The sequence below is a fragment of the Aotus nancymaae genome, unplaced genomic scaffold (genome assembly GCF_030222135.1).
Source record: "Aotus nancymaae isolate 86718 unplaced genomic scaffold, 86718_ANA_hifiasm-v0.15.2.pri h1tg000010l, whole genome shotgun sequence".
Taxonomy (NCBI): domain Eukaryota; kingdom Metazoa; phylum Chordata; class Mammalia; order Primates; family Aotidae; genus Aotus; species Aotus nancymaae.
Window position 1 is genome coordinate 30,288,888 of NW_026988421.1, and position 21,200 is coordinate 30,310,087.

At 44.8% G+C, this 21,200-nt stretch overlaps 2 protein-coding genes across 4 annotated transcripts in view; one reads left to right on the forward strand and one right to left on the reverse strand.

Annotated features, from left to right (window-relative positions):
- PKD2L1 (polycystin 2 like 1, transient receptor potential cation channel) overlaps positions 1–21,200 on the forward strand; it is a 51,687-nt gene that overhangs the window by 3,709 nt on the left and 26,778 nt on the right. For 2 of the 3 annotated variants that reach the window (XM_012439306.2, XM_012439304.2), the window contains exons 1-2: positions 3,691–3,925; positions 4,458–4,571. In XM_012439306.2, the coding sequence (XP_012294729.2) occupies positions 3,691–3,925; positions 4,458–4,571 (349 nt within the window). Of the gene's footprint in view, positions 1–3,690; positions 3,926–4,457; positions 4,572–21,200 lie in introns of those variants that run through there. The other variant, XM_012439305.2, reaches the window with a different exon arrangement.
- Positions 7,409–7,726, reverse strand: LOC105708290 (cytochrome c, somatic-like). The gene has a single exon (XM_064373663.1). The coding sequence runs from the start codon at positions 7,724–7,726 to the stop codon at positions 7,409–7,411; it is 318 nt and encodes a 105-aa protein (XP_064229733.1).

Here is a 21,200-nt window from a genome sequence, read left to right on the forward strand (position 1 = left end):
GTGCTAGGATTACAGGTGTGAGCCATCACACCCGGCTCAAACTTTTAAACTACAAGTAAAAATCTCAAAATAATATATTTTCCTTAAACATAGGCTGTGAATTAATAAAATAGATTCAATCACCTTTTGGTAAAGGAAGCATGAAAGGATTGACTACTCATTTCTTTATGGATGAAAAATTCACATGGGTGAGTGCCCCAAATGAAAAAGAATCCTTCCTTTCCTTCTTGTTTGGTTATTTCCTTGACACTGACTTTTTCAGAAGCTACCTCGTTTTGTTTTTCAACCACCCTGAATAGCTGGTAGTTTCCTTGGTCTCTGAAGGGACTCACACACACCATGGTCCTTGATGGCAACAGCAACCACCAGGAGGGCCTCACCCTTGTTATGCAACCTCGGGCCTTCCCCCTCCACTGTTTTCTTTCAGCTGCACTAAAGGCCAGCCTTTTAAAGCTCTAGGGGCATCACAGACATGTTCAGAGCCCCAGGACCCCACCTATTATTCCTTTGCTTAGAAGGAACCTCTCCTTTCCAAACCTGATGGGGCTCTTCCTTCCCAAACCTCATCCATCCATCAAGATCTAGCTTCTGTTTCGTTTCCTCCAGAGGAAGCTGCCTTTTCCTCTAGACTTCATGTTTAGTGTCTATACCATTAAAATATGCTACCTCACATATTCATGCCTCCATTTGCTGCTGCTGCTGCTTTTTTTTTTTTTTTTTTTTTTTTTTTTTTTGAGGTAAAGTCTTGCTCTGTCGCCAAGGCTGGAGTGCAATGGCATGAACACAGCTCACTGCAGCCCTGACCTCCTGGCTCAAGCAATCCTCCTGCCTCAGTCTCCTGTGTATCTAGGATCACAGACATGCACTACCATGCCCAGCTAATTTTTAAATTTTTTTGTAGAGACAGGGTCTCACTTTGTTGCCCAGGCTGGTCTTGAACTCCTAGTTTCAAGCTCGGCCTCCCAAAGTGCTGGTGTTAGCCACTGTACCTGGCCCATTTGCTCTATTTTTAAAAGTTGTATTTTATTTTTAATTGATAAATAATGATTGTGTATTATGAGGTACAATGTGACATTTTGATACATATATACATTGTGGAGCGATCAAATCTGGTGAATTGGCATATTCATCACTTCAAATATTTATCATTTTTTTGTAGTAAGACCATTTTAAATCCTCTCATTTAGCTATTTTGAAGTGCACAGGACCTCATCATTAACTATAGTCACCACGCTATGCAACAGAACACCAGAACGTATTCCTCTTGCCTAACTGAAACCTTTTATCCATCAACCACTCTCTTCCCCTCTCACCCACCCCTCACCCCCAGCCTCTCATTACCACCATTCTAGAATCTCTACTTCTATGAGTTCAGTCTTTTTATAGATTCCACATATAAGTGAGAGCATATGGCATCTGTCTTGCTATGCCTGGCTTATTTCACTTGACATAACATTCTCTAGGTTTATCTATGTTGTCGTAATGACAGAATTTTCTGTGCTTTTTTCAAGACTGAATATATTCTATTGTGCATACATACCACATCTTTTAAATCCATTCATCTGTTGATGGATACTTAGATTGTTTCCATGTCTTGGCTATTTTTAATAATCCTGCAATGGACAGGGGAGAGCAGACGTCTCTTCAACACACTGATTTCAATTCCTTGGCACTTCCTGAAACATATGGCAATTCTATTTTTAGTTTTTTGAGGAACCTCCATACTGTTTTCCAAGATGTCTGTACTAATTTTTGATACAGCCAAGTGTACAAGGGCTCCCTTTTCTCCACAGCCTCGCCAACACTTGTTATCTTTTTTTCTTTCTTTTTTTTTTTTTTAAAGACAGGGTTTCGCCATGTTGGTCAGGTTGGTCTTGAACTCCTGACCTCAGGTGATCCGCCCACCTTGGCCTCCAAAGTGCTTGGATTACAGGCGTGAGCCACCACGCCTGGCCCTCTTTCTTTCTTTTTTCTTGAGACAGGATCTTGCTCTGTTGTCCCGGCTGCAGTGCAGTGGTGTGATTTCAGCTCTCAGTCTCAACACCTCGACCTCCCCAGCTCAAGCAGTTCTACCACCCCAGCCACCTGAGTAGCTGGGACTACATTCACACACCACCATGCCTGGCATTTTTTTTTTTTTTTTTTGTAGAGGCGGTGTTTCACCATGTTGCCCAGGCTGGTCTTGAACTCCTGAGCTCAAGTGATCCTCCTGCCCAGGCCTCCAAAAGTGCTGGGATTACAGGTGTGAGCCACCATGCCCAGCCAAGATTTCTTTACAGGGACACTGAAGACATGACTTTGACAAGGCTGATGTTTTGCTGAACATGAAGATGGGCTTCAGGCCAGTGGGTGGCCCTAGCTTGGGAGCTAGGAGTTGGGAAAGTCTCCCCTCTAGCCATCGAAGATGAGGAACTGCAGGGTGACCATCAGCACCCGTAGGGCCAGTCCCATTCCAGGGCTTCACACATGCCTATAGGGGAGCCAGGGCAGGTGATCAGAGGCTGGAGCAGGGCATAGGCAGGGATGTGCTTGGGGGCCCGTGCCAGGGTTTTAATTCAGGTTATAAAGAAAGTAGATCAATCCTGATATCGCTCATAGTTCCATTCTGTGCTCAAGCTTACAATTCTAGGCCCAGGACGAGGCAGAGCAATGGGAAAAGGTTTCCAGCTCAGCTGGGTCCAGATATCCACTCCCGTTAGTCCCAAGCCATACTGTCCTTGCCCTTTGTTCTCTGATCCAGCCTCCCAACCAGGTCTTAGCCTTTTCCCTGCACTGAGCCCCACACCCTTAAGGAACCCCCTTTCTTGGTATATCTCATCTGTAAGCCAGGGGAAGGCAAGCCTCAGAATAAGGAATATAAACTACCTGGGACTTTGCAGTCCTCTGCGGCCCTCTCCCCTGCCCCATCAGTGGTCAGAGACCCTGGACCTGACATCTCTGAGACGGGTTCCTCCTGACACTTTCCTTCCCCTGTGGCTGAGAGGGTGCAGTGAGGGAGGACAGCTGCCCCTCCGTACTTCCCCAGGGGACAGCTCAAGGTGAGACAGGACGGGAGCCTCAGATCCATCGGCTGCTTCTGGGAGGGGAGCAGCGCTCTTCAGCCTTCCGCCCAGGCCTCGGTCCCCACCCCAATCCATGTCGGCCCTTTCAGGAGCTTTTAGTGAGAATGAGCTCAGACCCGCAGCACAGGCCCCGGCTGCCCTCCTGTCTCAGCTCCTCCCATTGCTCTTTGATCGTCTCTTGTCTCTTCCGTCTGACCTCTGGGCCCTCTCTCCACCAGGCACTTCTGCAAGCAGCCCCCTTCATCCCCAGCGTCGCCTCTTCCTCCCGTTTCTCCTTCCACTCTCAGCTCCACATCCTCCTCCTATTCCCCTCTCTCCCCTCTTCAGACCCCCACCTTCCAGTTCCCTCACCTCCCCTTTCTGCGGGTCCCCTGGGGCTTGCGGCAAGAGGGAGAGAGAGCTTCTGACAGGATTGATGGTCCTTCCCCACCCTGTCCTCTCACCTGCTCCCTCCCCATCGGGCACAGACAGCCCCCTACAAAAGGCAGGAGCCCAGCTGTGTGGAAACAGCTGCTCTCAGACGCCCTTCCCTTCGCCCTCTGCTGGCTAGGCTGGGCTGTGCCTCCGCTCCCTCTTCCTCCAGCTGAGAGCAGGCACCTGGGGTGCCGGGCCCCCCACCTCATTCTCCATGAATGCTGTGGAAAGTCCTGAGGGGCAGGAGCTGCAAAATCTGGGAAGTGCAGCCTGGGACAACCCCGCCTACAGTGGTCCCCCTTCCCCGCACGGGACACTGAGGGTCTGCACCATCTCCAGCACAGGCCTCCCCCAGCCCCAACCCAAGAAGACTGAAGATGAACCCGAGGAGACGGCACACAGGACCCGGATGTCCAGCTGCTGCCTCCTTATCTGTCGAGGCATCAGAGGTACTGGGTAGGGGGAGGGTTCTCCCGGGACATTGGAGTCAGAAGAAGGAGTCGTCACAAGCTTTTGGGCAGGGAGTGGAGGTGGAATGTAATCTGAAGAAGAGGTGGCTTTTCAGTGTCACTTTGGGGTGTGTGAATTGCCTGTGGTAGTGCTGCATGCCCCAGAACACAGAGGACAGCTGAATGGACCACCGGTTGCAGGGAGCCTGGCATGGTCATCACTTGGGGACCCAGAGGGGTATGTGGGAGCTGCTTGGAGGGAGGATGTGGATGTGATGACACCCTAGACTGCCCCACCTGGAGCAGATGCCTCCTTTCCATGCCTTCATTCTCTATGAGCCAGGGTCTTCACCCCTGTCGACCTCAGGGAGTTGATGGGAAGGGCGAGCACAGGTGTGGGAGAGCACCCCGATTCAGCCAAGGAAGAAGGCGATGGGCAAGGAAGGGCAGGCGTGGAAAGGGGCTGAAGTCAGGGACAGAAGGGTGGAACACTGCCACTGGGGATCCCGGGCATCTCTCCCATGCCCCTTAGGACTCTGGGGAACAACCCTGACTGAGAACACAGCTGAGAACCGGGAACTTTATGTCAAGACTACCCTGCGGGAGCTGTTGATATACATCGTGTTCCTGGTGGACATCTGTCTGTGTAAGTAGCATTTGTCTTTGCGTACATCTGTCTGTGAGAGACATCTACGTGTGCACTCTCTGTATACACATTCCTGGGGGTGACAGCCATGGAGCCAGCATCCATCTGTGTACACAGGCTATGTCTGGGAACTTCAGATAACAATTTTCCAATACTATCTATTTATCTTCACAGCTTAAGATATTTTGTTTAAAAGGAATTTGTCAGTCAAAGAAGGCAGATTGTTAGAAAGCTGTTAATAAAAGTTGTTTGGTCAAGAATTACAAGAGGAAGCCAGTTTTTAAGTTCACTTGGCAGCCATTGTTTTCTGTTGGCTGAAAAGGTGAAAGGTGAAAATGTTTACCCTTCTGTAGAGAGTGGGCCAGCACGGTGGCTCATGCCTGTAATCCCAGCACTTTGGGAGGCCGAGGTGGGCACCTCACCTGAGGTCAGGAGTTTGAGACCAGCCTGGTCAACATGGCAAAACCCTGTCTCTACTAAAAATACGTGGATGTGATGATGCCCTAGACTGCCCCATCTGGAGCACCTGCAGGTGGGGCAGTCTAGGGCATCATCACATCAACGTCCTCCCTCAAACCAGCTGGGTGTGGTAACAGGTGCCTGTAATCCCAGCTACTCAGGAGGCTGAGACAGGAGAATCACTTGAACCTGGGAGGCAGAGGTTGCAGTGAGCCGAGATTGCACCACTGCACTCCAGCCTGGGGGACAGAGCGAGACTCTGTCTCCAAAAAAAAAAGTGGGGGAGGGGGAGTGGAACACCATTCCCTTCTGTTTGGAAAAAATAATTTGATGGGCTTCACATAGTTATTATACTATATCAGATTCATGTTTCTTTAGAGGCAGAAAAAGAAAAGAAAAAAGAGAAGAAGTAAAAGATTCAGGCGACCTTAGATCTCAGATCCCTGTTAAGAGGGGGAAGGACACAAATGGTGTGGTGATGGTCCCTGTGAGAGGCCACCATGTGGGGCCATTGAGGGAAGCTCACTGAGGCTCTAGCTATAGACACAAACTGAGAAGGTTTGATGAGAGAAGCAAGTGAAAAGACAGGAGGGTGACTTTAGAAAGATAGAGTCAAAGAACTGTAAATAATAATACAGTTGGACCAAACAGATGCTATTAGACCTACAGGTAATGACAGCAACTTTGTATTTGTTTATTACTTCTTTCAGAAGTTGCGCAAGTGATGTTTGCCTAGTTTAGTATAGTTGTGTGTCAGGTCATGTTTTGATAAAAGCTGTAGGTGAGGCCATACAACTAAGGTACCCTCATTCCTAGGTGTTCTAGGCTCCATAACACTGTTCTTGTCAGGGTGCATACATTTTTTGAAAGTGGAGTCAGAGAGTCAGACTGATAACATCAGTGTTGATGAAACATTTTGCTTTTTGAGCCACGTACATTTGTGCGAGCCCTCCAGGAAAGCTGGCAGAAAGCACTTGCTTCTGGCTGTGCTCTATCGGGCTCACTCTGTGCTGGACAGAAGGGGCAGTCCTCTGTGTTTACCACCCGCCACTCGGCAGGGAGTGAAAGGACACAGTGCGTGTGAGGAACAACGGCCTGCCCAATGTGCATTTTGTGGGGCCCTTTCAATTCCTTTCAGCAAATGACTGTCAGAAATTCATTTGTTGACGTATTGATTTTTTTGTCCTAACCATCTGCTAGCAAGGAGGATTCATCTCCTTTTTCAGATGACGTGACAGCAGCTGAAACCCACAGGCAGAGCCTTTCTCTATAAATGATTTAAACATCTCTCTTTCCAGATTAGCCTCTGGAATGGGACTGTTTCTAGCTCCCCAGAGTTACAGTGAACCATTTTTTTTTTCATGATCTGTGGTTTTCTTTTTAATTATCTTTTTTTTTTTTTTTTAAGATGGGGTTTCACCATGTTGGTCAGGCTGGTCATGAACTCCCGACCTCAGGTGATCCGCCTGCCTTGGCCTCCAAAGTGTTTGGATTACAGGCGTGAGCCACTACGCCCAGCCTTCTTTTTAATTATCTTAAGTCTTATGATCACACATAATTTTTAAATTTGTGTATATCTCCTCTACTTTAATCCTTTTAAGTTGGCAAAATCTCCATTCCCAATCACAAATACACAGCAGTTCTACAGTTTTGTTTCTGAATGGCTGTTTAAAGACAATCCTAAATTACAACTTAGTTTGACTTAGATTGTAAAGAATTCAAGAGTGAAGTTTAATTGGCTACTAGGCATGTGACCTTATAGATCATCTATAAAATGTGTGAAGTGTTAAATAATTTTTGATATTACACATAAACCACACTAAAATGGCTTTCAATAAGTAAAAGGAAACATTTTAAATACAGGGAATTCTAATTAGATTGACATAGTTAAGGCCAAAAATATAAAGTAGCCATTGCTACCCATTTATCTTCAACCCTTGCCTTTAAGAGGCAAATGAACACAAAATACAGGTGAATCTTGCTTGGTTCTGAGACAGTGAAGGAATTTCCCCCATATTTAAATATATTCATATAACCAGTTATATAAATCTAAATATAAAACCAATCTCCATTAAATTTTAGGATGGCACTCACCCATCTTTGTGAAAAGTTTAACATTGCTAACAAAGTCTAATCATATCTTTAGAAGGGGTAAACAGTGATAGCATTTACTAAATTGGAATTACTATTAAAATTCAAAAATTGAACATACTCATTTAACCACAAGCCAGTCTTAGTTTTAAATCAGGACTTCGCAACAAAATATTCTGTCATTCATTCATGATGTAAATTCTGGTGTATGAGATCTGTTAAAGTATGGTACACATAAAAATGTCATGAGACATTTGTTTTGTAATAAATAAGGCAGTGGCCAATTATTATTCATTAGTAGCTTTTTTGAGATAAGCTATCAAGTCTGCCCTTTCTCCCTTCTTCTTAATGCCAGCAAATATCATTTTTGTTCCAGGGATGTACTTCTTGGGATTCTCCAAATACTCCATCAGTGTATCCCCTCCCCAGGTGATGCCTTTGTTCTTACTGGCATCAGTGTAAGGGAATCCAGTGGGCTGACCTGTCTTCCGCTCAGTGATACCATGGAGATTAGGCCCAGTCTTGTGCTTGCCTCCCTTTTCCACGGTGTGGCATTGGGAACACTTCTGAACAAAAATCTTCTTGCCTTTCTCAACATCACCCATATTTAATTCTCTTTTTTCATTGCTGGCACAACACAGATTACCACTCCGAAGCCAGATGTCCCACTATCTCACAGTGAACGATTTTTAACTCCACTCTATGGGACAGGAAAGGGTGGAAGCTTGGGTTCTGGAAATCCAAGAGTCCAATCCACTCGTGTTCTCTGCTTTCTGAGATCTCAGTTGCATTGCCGGATGGTTTGTGACTTGCCAAAATTGGAGTCATATACTCAGTCCAATAATTACAGAATCCTTGAGTGGACAGGAGCTTTAGAGGTCATCTAGTTTCAGGATGCAGAATACGTGGAATCCTTTCTCTGTGATCCTTCCCATGGTGCTCTGTCAGGTGGCCAACCAGCCCATCCTGGGGAGTGTCAACAAGGCCTTCACTGTTTCATGAGGCAACCCATTCTATGATTGGGCAGCTCTGTTTCCTTCCTCTTATGGAGCTCCCTCCTCTGAGCCAGACGTTGGACTGAGAAACACATAGATGACTGATACTTGGGCCTTTCCCCTCAGAGGCTCACTTCCTTTTTAGGACTTTCTTCTATTAAGCCAACTACTGAGGTGTCCCTGTTACTCTCTGAAGTGACAACCTTTCAACTGATTGAATGGATATAGCTTCCCCTTGGTCATCTGTTCTCTAGGTTAAATAACTTCTATTTTATCACTAAACCAGTCACTATACTATGGTTTTCAGAGGTGGTGTTATGCAGAGATTGAAGGCATGGGCTCCAAATTTGCACAGGTTTGGGTCAAACACCATGCGCTGCCATTCACCATTTGAGGCCCCTGGAGCAATTTGCTTAACATCTTTGAATTTCAGTTTCCTCATCTGTGCTTATGCAATCCAATAGGATTATGTGAGATAATAGCCATAAAATCATTAACTCAGTGCCTGGCATATATTAAAAGCAATTTCAGAATGCACTCCATAATGGTTGCCTGCCTGCAGACTTCATCTATGTGATGCCTGGCACTGGCCAAAATATGCCACAGACAATCTGACCAGCACACAGTTCTGTGGTGCCATTATTTCTGTTGTAGCCAGATTCTGGGGATCTGTGAGGAAACACAGAGGAAGTGATATCTGAGCTATAACCTGAGAGATATGGAGGATTTATCCCCTTGAAAGGGAGGTGAATAGAAAGGAAGTCTCTGGGAAGAGGGGACAGCATGTGCCAAGGCCCAAAATGGAGAGTTAAAGTGCATCAACATGGCTGGAGCAGAGAGTTTGAGAAGCAAAGTGGTAAAAGACGACAAGGCTGGCCTTAGAAGAAGGGGCCAATGATGAGGGGCTTTATAAGGCCTGACAAAGAATTTGGACTTTATTCTGAGGGGTACAGGGGGAGCTATTGAAGAGTTTTAAGCACAGGAGTGACATGATGAATTTTGAGTTCTCCTGAGGAGAAGACTGAAGTATAGAACTTGGATCACAGAGGTATCTCTGGGAAAGTTGAGTAGGGGAGATGATAGTCCTGTGCTAAGGATATTAATGGGATTTTTAAAAACAAAAACTTTATTGGGGCCACTGAGTCAATCCAGTGGCAGTATAACATGCTGGTTAAGCAGTGGGGCTCTAGAGTCTACTACGTGGGTTCAAGGTCTGGCACTTCCCCAATTATCAGTTGTGTGATCCTGAGAAAGTTTCTAACCTCTCTTAGCCTTGGATAATGATCATACCCCCCTGAGAAGATTATTATGCAGGTTAAATAAAATAGCTCACTAATACGCTTAGCACAGTGTCTGTCTGGCACATGGTAAATAATGCCTATTGTCTTCAAGTCCCAGCAGGCACTGTAAAACAGTACGGTGGCATCATAAACCCCACCAGCAGTGGAGGGTGAGGAAGGGAGAATTAATGTGATACCTTTAAACCTCAGAAAACCTCCAGGTCCTGTGGAATTGGGCTCTTAATAAAGACCCTGAAATCATTAGACTACCTGAAAATGTGCCATTTAACTGCCTTGGACCTTAAGAATTAAAGTCCACACCAGGCCGTGGTATCTCATGCCTGTAATCCAGCACTTTGGGAGGCCAAGTCGGGTGGATCATGAGGTTAGGAATTCCAGACCAGCCTGGCCAAGATGAGGAAACCCCGTCTCTACTAAAAATATAAAAGTTAGCCAGGTGTGGTGGCAGGCGCCTGTAATCCCAGCTATTTGGGAGGTTGAGGCAGGAGAATCTCTTGAACCCGGAAGGCGGAGGTTGCAGTGAGCCGAGATCCCAACATTGCACTCCAGCCTGCGCAACAGAACAAGACTTGGTCTCAAAAAAAAAAAAAAGAATTAAAGTCCGCACTCACAAAGTTCCGGCCCCACAAGAACTTTTTATGAAACAGAATTATGAGGCCCTCACATTCTGTTGATTCCTACAACATCTAGTAAGATAATACTAATACTAGTTTCCTAGCCCCTGCCTCTCCCAGCCTTTCCCTTTCAAGCATATGTTCAGGCAACATGAGCCTTGGAATGGTCTGAGGAGGGCCACTTGCGCTCTCCAGGGTCCTGGCCTCACCTCCCCGGTGTCTCAGCTCCGTTAGCCTCCCTGAGCTCTGGCCAACTGCACATAGACCATAAGTTCTCAGTGGGGATGATATAGCCCCCAAGGGTGTAAAAATAGTTTCCCCAAGGGCAAAAAGAACCCCTTAGATATTACAATGGCTTTTGGGCCACCGAAGAACCACAATACTTAAGCAAATGTAGAATCTGTCTGTGATATTGGAGTGGGGAGTGATTAGGAAGAAAATGTCTAAAGGAGGCTTCTGGGGAGACGGATATTGCAAAAAAGGCTAAGAAACACTGAACCAGAGACACTTAATTTTGCTAGTCAGTATGCTGACTGAGCTCTCCTGCCTAAGGATTGGGAATACAAGTTCCAAGCTTGAAAGCGGGCACCAAGCAGGGTGGCTGTTGTGTTGCTCTGTCAGGAAGCTGTTTTCTAAGAACTGGAGTGACGTGCAGTAGGATATGCAGCTGTGCCAGTGTGCTTTTCCGTTTCAGTTCCCGTGACTGGGTTCAAATGCTCCAGGACCCATGTTTACTATTAGGTAAACACTGTGGCATGATGAAAACATAAAAACATTGGAGTCAGACACACTGGATTCAAATACTAGCTCCTCTACATACTGGCTTTGTGACCTTGAACACTTGTTCTACCAACAAGGATAATAACATTGATCTTCTGGAGCCATCATGCATAAGAACCAAACAATCACTGGTAATAGTTATCTTTGTATTATCCAGTGGAAATTCAAAACCCTCACTTGGTCCTCTAGACTGGTCATTAAAAAAATACCTTTCAAGAAAGAAGCCCATATGAAAAGGCTACATACTGTATGATTCCAACTATATGCCATGGTGGAAAAGACAAAACTATGGAGATAGTAAAATTTGTCAGTGGTTTCCAGGGGTTGGGGAAAGGGAAGGATGAATAGGTGAAACAGAGGATTTTTGGGGCAGTGAAACCATTCTGCATGGTGAATACCTGTCATTAGATAAATAAAACCCATAGAATGTACAATACCAAGAGTGAAACCTAATGTATATTGGGGACTTTGGGTAACAATGATGTGTCAATGTAGGTCCATTGTGTAACAAAGGTACCACCCTGGTGTTAGATGTTGATAGCAGGGGAGTCTGTACCTACTTGAGGGCAAGGGATCTATGGGAAATCTGTACCCATAGGCTGAGGCGGGTGGATCACCTGAGGTCAGGAGTTCGAGACCAGCCTGGCCAACGTGGTGAAACCTTGTCTCTACTAAAAATACAAAAATTAGCTGGGTAGTCCCAGCTACTCAGGAGACAGAGGCAGGAGAATCACTTGAACCAAGGAGGCAGAGGTTGCAGTGAGCTGAGATTGCACCACTGCAATCCAGCCTGGGTTACAAAGTGAGACTCCATATTAAAAAAAAAAAAAAAAAAAAAAAACACTTTGGGAGGCTAAGGTGGGTGGATCACCTGAGGTCAGGAGTTCAAGACCAGCCTGGCCATGATGGAGAAACCCCATCTTTAAAAAAAAAAAAAAAAGAAAGAAAAGAAAAAGATACAGAGTGATTATCTGTCAATTAAAAATAAATCAATAAATAATATAGAACTACCTTTCAAAATTTGTAGCTGGCTCCACATATAGGAATAGTATTATTTGAGCAGCATCCTTTAAGTGAGGTCAAATCTTTACATTAAAGTACTTTCCCTGGAGGCCCTCAGTTTATCACCACTACTATCATCATCATTATTAATAGCACAAACAACAAATCTCAGCTCACTCTAGCCTTAAGCTCCCAGGCTTAGGTGATTCTCCCACCTCAGCCCTATAAGTAGCTGGGTCTACAGGCAGGTACCACCACACCTGGCTAATCTTTGTATTTTTTTTGTAGAGATGGGGTTTCCCCATGTTGCCCAGTCTGGTTTTGAACTCCTGGGCTCAAGCCTTCCATAGGGCTAGGATTACAGGCATGAGCCACTGTGTGTGCCTGGCCTCCAAGTAGTTTTCGTATTTTCTTTCTTTCTTCTTTTATTTTTGAGACAAGTTCTCGCTCTGTTACTCAGGCTGGAGTGCAGTGGTGCGATCTCAGCTCACTACAGCCTCAACCTCTTGGGCTCAAACAATCCTCCTACTTCAGCCTCACAAGTACCTGGAACTACAGGCGCACATCACCACACCCTGCTAATTTTTATATTTTTTGTAGAGACGGGGTGTTGCTATGTGGTCTAGGCTGTTCTTCAACTCCTGAGCTGAAGTCATTCTCCTGCCTCGGCTTCTCCAGAGTGCTGGAATTATAGGCGTGAGCCACCGTGCCCAGCCAGTTTTTATATTTTTATTTTAAGGACTACAGTCACACCACAATTAACTAAAACATTTCTCTGGTTGTTTCAGTATTTGCCTATCATGGGTAAATGTATCTATAGCTGCAGCTTTTTTTTTTTCCACTTTTGTTAAATTTTTTGGGGGGAATTGCTAAGGAGAGAGATTACCATGAGGCCAAAAGATAAAGATATCTCCTTAGTATTTGCTATGTGTCGTCATTGTGCCTCTATAAGGGATTATACATTATGCCACTAGTGCTATAAGATTACGTCAGTTTTGTCACAGCCTCATCAAATTTGGATGTTCTCATTTATAATTTTTATTATTAAATAGGTATTATATGGTAAACTCACATTAATTTACTCGCCTTTGATTACCAATGAGGATGGACAATTTTCTCATGTTTTAATTTATACTGTGTATTTATTTTTGTGTAAATTGCACGAGAGGTCCAAGTGGGGAACTTGGACCATTAGACCCTAGGTGAGGAATCAACCACCAGTGACCTCATTTCCAGGATCTGGGCTCTTGGGAGTGCAAAGAATAGACAAGCAAGTTAGCCATCACCTGCACAGCAACTTGGCGGGGACAAGTCCTAGTAGACTATCATGGTCAGTCATACTGACCATGTTTCTTCTCCCTTATGCTTTATTCTAGCAACTGGTGGACCTAGAAACCAAGACCATTTGGAATCTCATCTGGCTAAAATAGAGCTATCTTTTTCATGCAGGCAATGTGGTTGGCCATCAATCGTCTCATAATAATAATGTCAGTTGTGCAGTCCTTGAAACCTTACAAAGAGATTTCACACCTGCTATCTCATTTGATCCTGATGGCAATCCTGTAATGGCTAGATATTTTTATTTTCTTTTCGCAGATTCGGGAATGCTATTTTTGTCATTACGAATAGTTCAGGAATGATTAGTCACTCAGAACTCTTTCTGAGGGGTGAAGTCAGTCGTGTCCCAGCTATTCCTCAGCAGAGAAAGTGCTGGAGAACAATCTTCCTCCTCTCCCTGCCCACTGGGCCCACACCATCATCACGATATTTATGAAAGAGCTTCTAGCCCTTTGTCTTCTTGGAGGGATGGCTGTAGCCTTTTGTTAATGGAGGAAACATTGAAGGTCTTTGTGTAGAAATAATGGCTGTTTGTTTTAGGAGACATTATTGTTATCTCAAAGGTGCACCTGGGACTGGCCCTGTATAGGAGAGGCTCTAAGCCAGGAAATGACTGGGTCTGGTCACCATGGAGCTGAGGAGGAGGGCAGAGACCCTCAGCCTTTAATGCTTCATGGCTACATGTCAATTAATATCAATTGGATGCGCTAATCCCTCACTGGTTGTAAAGAAATGTGTGTCTCTCTTTACTCTGCTTTCTCCTAGTGGATTTCAAGGCTCTATCCATAGATTGGTGGAATTGCATTAATAGGAGAGGTTAAAGTGAGCTTGGAGATCACAAAGAAGATGTCTTTCTAGACAGTATTTCTAGAATCAACGAAGAAAGGAGCAGAAATGTATTGGAGGTTCAGGAAGTGTCTGTGGCTGAGTTCCTGTGTGGCTGTAATGATGCAGAAGATACTTTGTGATATAGAACCATGATTTTCGTGAAGGCACAGTTGCATAATGGAAAGAGCGTGTGACCTGGAATAAGGTGGCCTGATCTAAATGACGGTGCTACCAGTTATTAGCCGTGCATCTTTGGCAAATAGGTCGAGACACTGAAATCTTTCTAAGCCTTGATTCTTCAAGTGGGAATAACATCTGCTTTGGCAAGGCTGGTGGAAAACAAATTAGGTACTTAGTAGTACAGTGCTTGGAATATAATAGGCTTTCAATAAATACTAGTTGCCATTCTTCGTCAAGATATAAATTAGTAAAAATTTGAAATACATCGCCGGGCACAGTGGCTCATGCCTGTAATCTCAACACTTTGGGAGGCTGAGGTGGGTGGATCACCTGAAGTCAGGAGTTCAAGACCAGCCTGGGCAACGTGGTGAAACCCTGTCTCTACTAAAAATACAAAAATGAGCTAGGCACGGTGGTGTGTGCCTGTTATCCCAGCTACTCAGGACGCTGAGGCAGGAGAATCTAGAAACCAAGTCTATTTGGAATCTCATCTGGCTAAAATAGAGCTATCTTTTTCATGCAGGCAATGTGGGTGACCCATCAATCGTCTCATAATAATAATGTCAATTGTGCAGTCCTTTAAACCTTACAAAGAGATTTCACACCTATTACCTCATTTGATCCAATGGCAATCCTGTAATGGCTAGATATTTTTATTTTCTTTCCGCAGATTAGGGAAATGTTATTTTTGTCATTATGAATAGTTCAGAATGATTAGTCACTCAGAACTCTTTCTGAGGGGTGGAGTCAGTCCTGTCCCAGCTATTCCTCAGCAGAGGAAGTGCTGGAGAAGAATCTTCCTTGCTCTCCCTGCCCACTGGGCCCACACCATCATCATGATATTTATGAAAGGGCTTGATATGTATTTCATGATATTTATGAAAGGAGAATCGCTTGAACCTGGGAGGCGGAAATTGCAGTGAGCTGAGATCGTGCCACTGTACTCAGCCTGAGCAACAGAATGAGATTCCGTCTCAAAAGAAAGAAAAGAGTGGAAAAAAGAAAAAAAGAAAAATATCTCAATACTCTGGTTTGTTGTAGATGAGGCCAGGCTGGGGTACTGCTTTGTAAGTGGCTAAAGAGCATATGACTCATATTATATAAAGCATGAGTTTGAGCACTAGCTCTGCCTCTTGCCCTGACCAAATTAGGTACACTCTGAACTTCATGATTTACAGGGAACTTTGCTCATGGATAAGAGGGAACCAGCAGACATGTCTGGCAGGCAACTGGGAGACATTACATAGGAAAACTCCTTGAAAACTATGAAATAAGGTACATAGGTAGGGGATTATAAGGATATTGACAATTATGTTATTGGTGGTGGCAGCAGGATGACTGAGATTTTAAGTTCAGAGAGAACCTTCAACTGGGGAGAGGCTCTACTCATAAAAAGAAGGAATTAGGGCAATCTTTTTCTTTTATCTTTTCTTTTCTCTCTTTTCTTTTTCTTTTCTTTTCTTCTTTTCTTTCTTGAGGCCGAGTCTCGCTGTGTCACCCAGGCTGGAGTGCAGTGGTGTGATCTTGTCTCACTGCGACCTCTGCCTCCTGAGTTCAAGCGATTCTCCTGCCTCAGCCTCTGGAGTAGCTGGGATTACAGGTGCACACCAGCACGCCTGGCTACTTTTTGTATTTTTAGTAGAGATGGGGTTTCACCATGTTGACCAGGCTGGTGAGCTCAGGTGATCCACCCACCTTGGCCTCCCAAAGTGCTGGGATTACAGGCATGAGCCACTGCACCCAGCCAGGGCAATCTTTTTCAAAGATGTCCTCTGAGGATCCCTAAGGCTTCCTGAGACCCTTTCAGGGGGTTTGTGAGGTTTTCTCTTACCCAAAAACATATTTGCATAAGATTATACTTTCTTCATATACTTCAACCAAAATAACTTATTGCAATGATTGTGCAGAAGCAGATGTGAGAATACAGCTGTCTTCTATTAAGCCAGACATTAGGAGACTTGCAAACATGGAAAACAATTCCATTAGAATTTTTCTTTCCTTCTTTCTTTGTTTTGAGACAGAGTCTCACTCTGTCACTGAGACTAAGTACAGTGCTGAGATCATGGCTCACTGTAGCCTTGACCTCTCAGGCTCAAGCAATCTTCCCATCTCAGCCTCCCAAGTAGCTGGGACTACAGGCATGTGCCACTACACCCAGTTAACTTTTGACTTTTTGTAAAGACAGGGTCTCACTATGTTGCCCAGGCTGGTCTCAAACTCCTGAATGCAAGTGATCCTCCTGCCTTGACCTCCCAAAGTGCTGAGATTATAGGTATGAGCCACCATGCTCAGCCAAATTTTTGGGGGGTTTGTTTGAAAAAATATAGTATGTTTTAAAAATAAAAACATGTTATTTGTTTACATGTATTGGGATTATCATTATTTTCAAATGAATGAATGAATACATATTTACATTTTCCCTCAGTTTTAATTTCTTCCCTCTTTCCTTCCTTCCTTCCTTCCTTCTTTTTTGAGATGGAGTCTTGCTCTGTCACCCAGGCTGGAGTACAGTGGGGCTATCTTGGCTAACTGCAGCCATTGCCTCCCAGGCTCAAGGGATCCTCCCACCTCAGCCTCCCAAGTAGCTGGGACTACAGGCACATGCCATCATGCCAAGCTAATTTTTTGTATTTTTGATGGAGATGCGGTTTGCCATGTTGCCTAGGCTGGACTCAAACTCCTGAGCTCAAGCTATCTGCCCGCCTTGGCTTCCCAAAGTGCTAGGATTACAGGCATGAACCACCACACCTGGCCAGGTTTAACTTTTAATAAGGTAATGGTTGATAGATATAACCCAAATAAATGAAAACTGTTTGCAGTTCTCAAAATGTTGAAGGGTTGCAAAGAGGTTTTGAGAACAAAATGTGTGTAAACCACTGGCTCAGAGACTGAGTCTATTCTGGTCGAATTAGATTATTTCATAGCATGGAGTAAAAGAACAGATGAGACAAAGAGAGCTTATTAGCAAAATGCTTAAACTAAGTTTGAGATCCTGGATATTCACACATTCGTTCATCCAAACATTTATGAAGTCCTACCATGTGCCAGGCCCTAGGCCAAGTGCTGAGGGCTTTGAAATACCTGAGACAAGGCCAGGCACAGTGGCTCACGCCTTTACTACCAGCACTTTGGGAGGCTGAGGCAGGTGGATCATCTGAGGTCAGGAGTTTGAGACCAGCTTGACAAACATGGAGAAACCCCATCTCTACTAAAAATACAAAATTAGCCAGGCATGGTGGCGCATGCCTATAATCCCAGCTACTTGGGAGGCTGAAGGAGGAGAATCGCTTGAACCTGGGAGGTGGAGTTTGCAGTGAGCTGAGATCAAGCCATTGCAGCCAGCCTGGGCAACAGAGTGAGACTCTGTCTCAAAAAAAGAAAAGAAATACCTGAGACACATCTTCTGCCCTCAAGGGGTAAGGAAGGCTGACATGTAAACAGTGACATAGAGTGTGATGAGTGCTACAGTGGAGAGTGCTCTGGGACCATGGTGAGAAGCGGGAGACAAGTGGTCAGGGAGATCTGGGAAATCTTACGGGTCCCAGAGACAGGTACCACTCATGTCTGCAGAGGCCCAAAGTCATCCTCATTTGCTTGCTTGCTTGCTTGCTTATTTTAACAGTGTTAAAACTGTTTTTAACTATTTTTAAGTCATTGCCAGGGAGGCCCAAAGTCATTGCCATTTGTTTGTTAGTTTTAATAGTGCTGGCTCTCAGCCTGGAGGAGGCAGGGGTTGGAGGAGATAGCACCAGCCAACTAAGGCCTCAGGCTGTGAATATGCAAGAGTTTTGCCATAGTCGGAATTTCAAAGGGCAAGTAAAAGGAAAAAGGTGTAAGCCAGTATTTCTTCTTATTCCGTTACAACAGAATTCCACCCCGTTTTCCCTACAAAGAAAATCAAACCAGGAAAATCTTTATTAACTTTTTACTTAATACCTAGTCCTTTTTTTTAAAAAAAGTCAAATAACATAGAGAATGTAAAAATCTCTCTTCATTCGCTGCAAACTAACACAGGAACAGAAAACCAAACACTCCATGTGCTCACTCATAAGTGGGAGTTGAACAATGAGAACACATGGACACAGGGAGGGGAACATCACACACCGGGGCCTGTGGAAGGGGTGGGAGGTAAGGGGAGGGAGAGCATTAGGACAAATATCTAATGCATGTGGGGCTTAAAACCTAGATGACAGGTTTATAGGGGCAGCAAACCACCATGGCACATATATACCTATATAACAAACCTGCACGTTCTTCACATGTATCCCAGAACTTAAAGTAAAGTAAAATATTAAAAAATCCGGCCGGGCACGGTGACTCAAGCCTGTAATCCCAGCACTTTGGGAGGCCGAGGCGGGTGGATCACGAGGTCAAGAGATCGAGACCATCCTGGTCAACATGGTGAAACCCCGTCTCTACTAATACAAAAAATTAGCTGGGCATGGTGGTGCATGCCTGTAATCCCAGCTACTCAGGAGGCTGAGGCAGGAGAATTGCCTGAACCCAGGAGGCGGAGGTTGCAGTGAGCCGAGATCGTGCCATTGCACTCCAGCCTGGGTAACAAGAGCGAAACTCCGTCTCAAAAAAAAAAAAAAAAAAAAAAAAATCCCTCCCAGTACTGACTTCCTAGTTTGGTATGTTTCCTTCCCTCCTTCCCTCCCTCCCTCCCTCCCTCCCTCCCTTCTTCCCTTCCTCCCTTCCTCCCTCCCTCCTTTCCTTCCTCCCTTCATTTCTCTTTTTTTTCTTTTTTTTATATATATATATTTTTTTTTATTGCATTTTAGGTTTTGGGGTACATGTGAAAAACATGCAAGGTTGTTGCATAGGTGCATACGTGGCAGTGTGATTTGCTGCCTTCCTCCCCTTCACCCATATCTGGCATTTCTCCCCATGCTATCCCTCCCCAATTCCCCACCCCCCCGCTGTCCCCCCAACTCCCCCACAACAGACCCCCATGTATAGTGCTCCCCTCCCTGTGTCCATGTGTTCTCCTTGTTCAACACCCGCCTATGAGTGAGAACATGTGGTGTTTGATTTTGTGTTCTTGTGTCAGTTTGCTGAGAATGATGGTTTCCAGGTTCATCCATGTCCCTACAAAGGACGCGAACTCCTCGTTTTTAATGGCTGCATAATATTCCATGGTGTATATGTGCCACATTTTTCCTGTCCAGTCTATCATCGATGGGCATTTGGGTTGGTTCCAGGTCTTTGCTATTGTAAACTGTGCTGCTATGAACATTCGTGTGCATGTGTCCTTATAGTAGAACGACATTTCTCTCTTTTTTGAGACCGAGTCTTGCTCTGTTGCCCAAGCTGGAGTGCAGTGGCATGATCTCGGCTCACTGCAGGCTCCGCCTTCTGGGTTCAAGCGATTCTCCTGCCTTAGCCTCTGGAGTAGCTGGAACTACAGGCGCATACCACCATGCTCCACTAATTTTTGTATTTTTGGTAGAGATGGGGTTTCACCATGTTGACCAGGCTGGTATCAAACTCCTGACCTCAGGCGATCCAACCACCTCGGCTTCCCAAAGTGCTGGGATTATAGGCATGAGCCAGCACACCCAGCCCATTTCAATTGTTTTCTAGACACATATAAATATATATGAACTTTAGATAAAGAAACTTCTGTTGGTTTACACTAGAAGGGCGTATAAAGTCAATACCAATGCCCCCTGTGAGATGGAATGTCCGCCGATTGTGATAAATGTAGTACAGGAGGCTCTCCTAAAATGCTGATGGCTGATGGCAATAAAGTCAGTGAAGAAGGCTCTCCGGATGCACTTTGTGGAAGATAAATCATACTTCAGAATAACTGCAAGGACCTGTCGGCTTGCATCACAGCCCAGGATCAGAAACAGTGCTCTTGCTAGATACTTCTGGGTCCTGGACTGTCTCTTCGCGTGCCTGCTTCCTTCTCTCTCCCCAGGCACTGGTCCGTTTTGCTTTCTTCTTGCCTACCTCTGCCCATAGCTTTTGACTCTTCTCTTCTCCCTGGTCCTCTGTCTCACAGCCTTTTCCATGTCTTCCCATTCTGGACACAAGCCGATGGCTTCTTGAGATTTTTTTTTTTTTTTTAAAGGGCTCTCCCTGCTGGGAATTCCAGGAAACCACATTTTCCACTTTTGGTTCTTTTCCAGGATAAGTTTGATAAAGGTGTTTCAGGAAGTTCATGCCCTTCCAAGTGGTGATAACGTAGTTTCTGTTTAAATTATTTACAGGCCAGGCGTGGTGGTTCATGTCTGTAATCCCAGAAGTTTGTGGGAGGATTGCTTGTGTCCAGGAGTTTAAGACCAGCCTGGGCAACATAGCAAGACCCCATCTCTATTATTAAAATGAAAAAATTACACACACACACACACGCACATAAATTGTTTATAAATCAAGCAACTATTAGTTGCTTAAATATGCTTTCCCTTCATATGGAACCATTGGAGAGCCTCCTGTTGTGTATTGAGTGAGAAAGCCTTTGGTAAAGGAGCCGATGAATCTATCTGGGGTGACCAAAGATGACTGCGTAAAGTCTTCTTGTATGGTCTTTATTTTGCAACACTTCATGAACCAGTCAGTGATGAGTTATTGGTCGGTTATTGAACCAATGTCAATAATCGATTCTCTCTGGAGTTACTGGGTCTATTGAGGGTAGGTAGATATAACCCAAATTAATGAAAACTGTTTGCCCTCCTTGAAATGTTGAGGGTAGACCCAGTAGCTCCAGAGAGAATCAATTACTGGCATTGGGTAAACATATGGCTCAGTCATGGTATTGATTATCCTGTAATCCTCACAGAATCGTATTGATCCAGGTAGCTTATACTGCACAATTACAGGTAAAAGCCAGGACTTCTATATAGTAAAATCACTCATTACCAACTCTATCCACTTAGTCATCTCTCCCTTATTTGTTAAGACAGTACATAAAATTGGCAACCCAATTGGGGTGATCCCTTATATATATAATCACTAGGTTTTTCCTGCCTGGTTTCCCATATTTTCTGGATCCATATGTTCAAAGACTCCAGCTTGGGCAGCTTTTAACAAGGG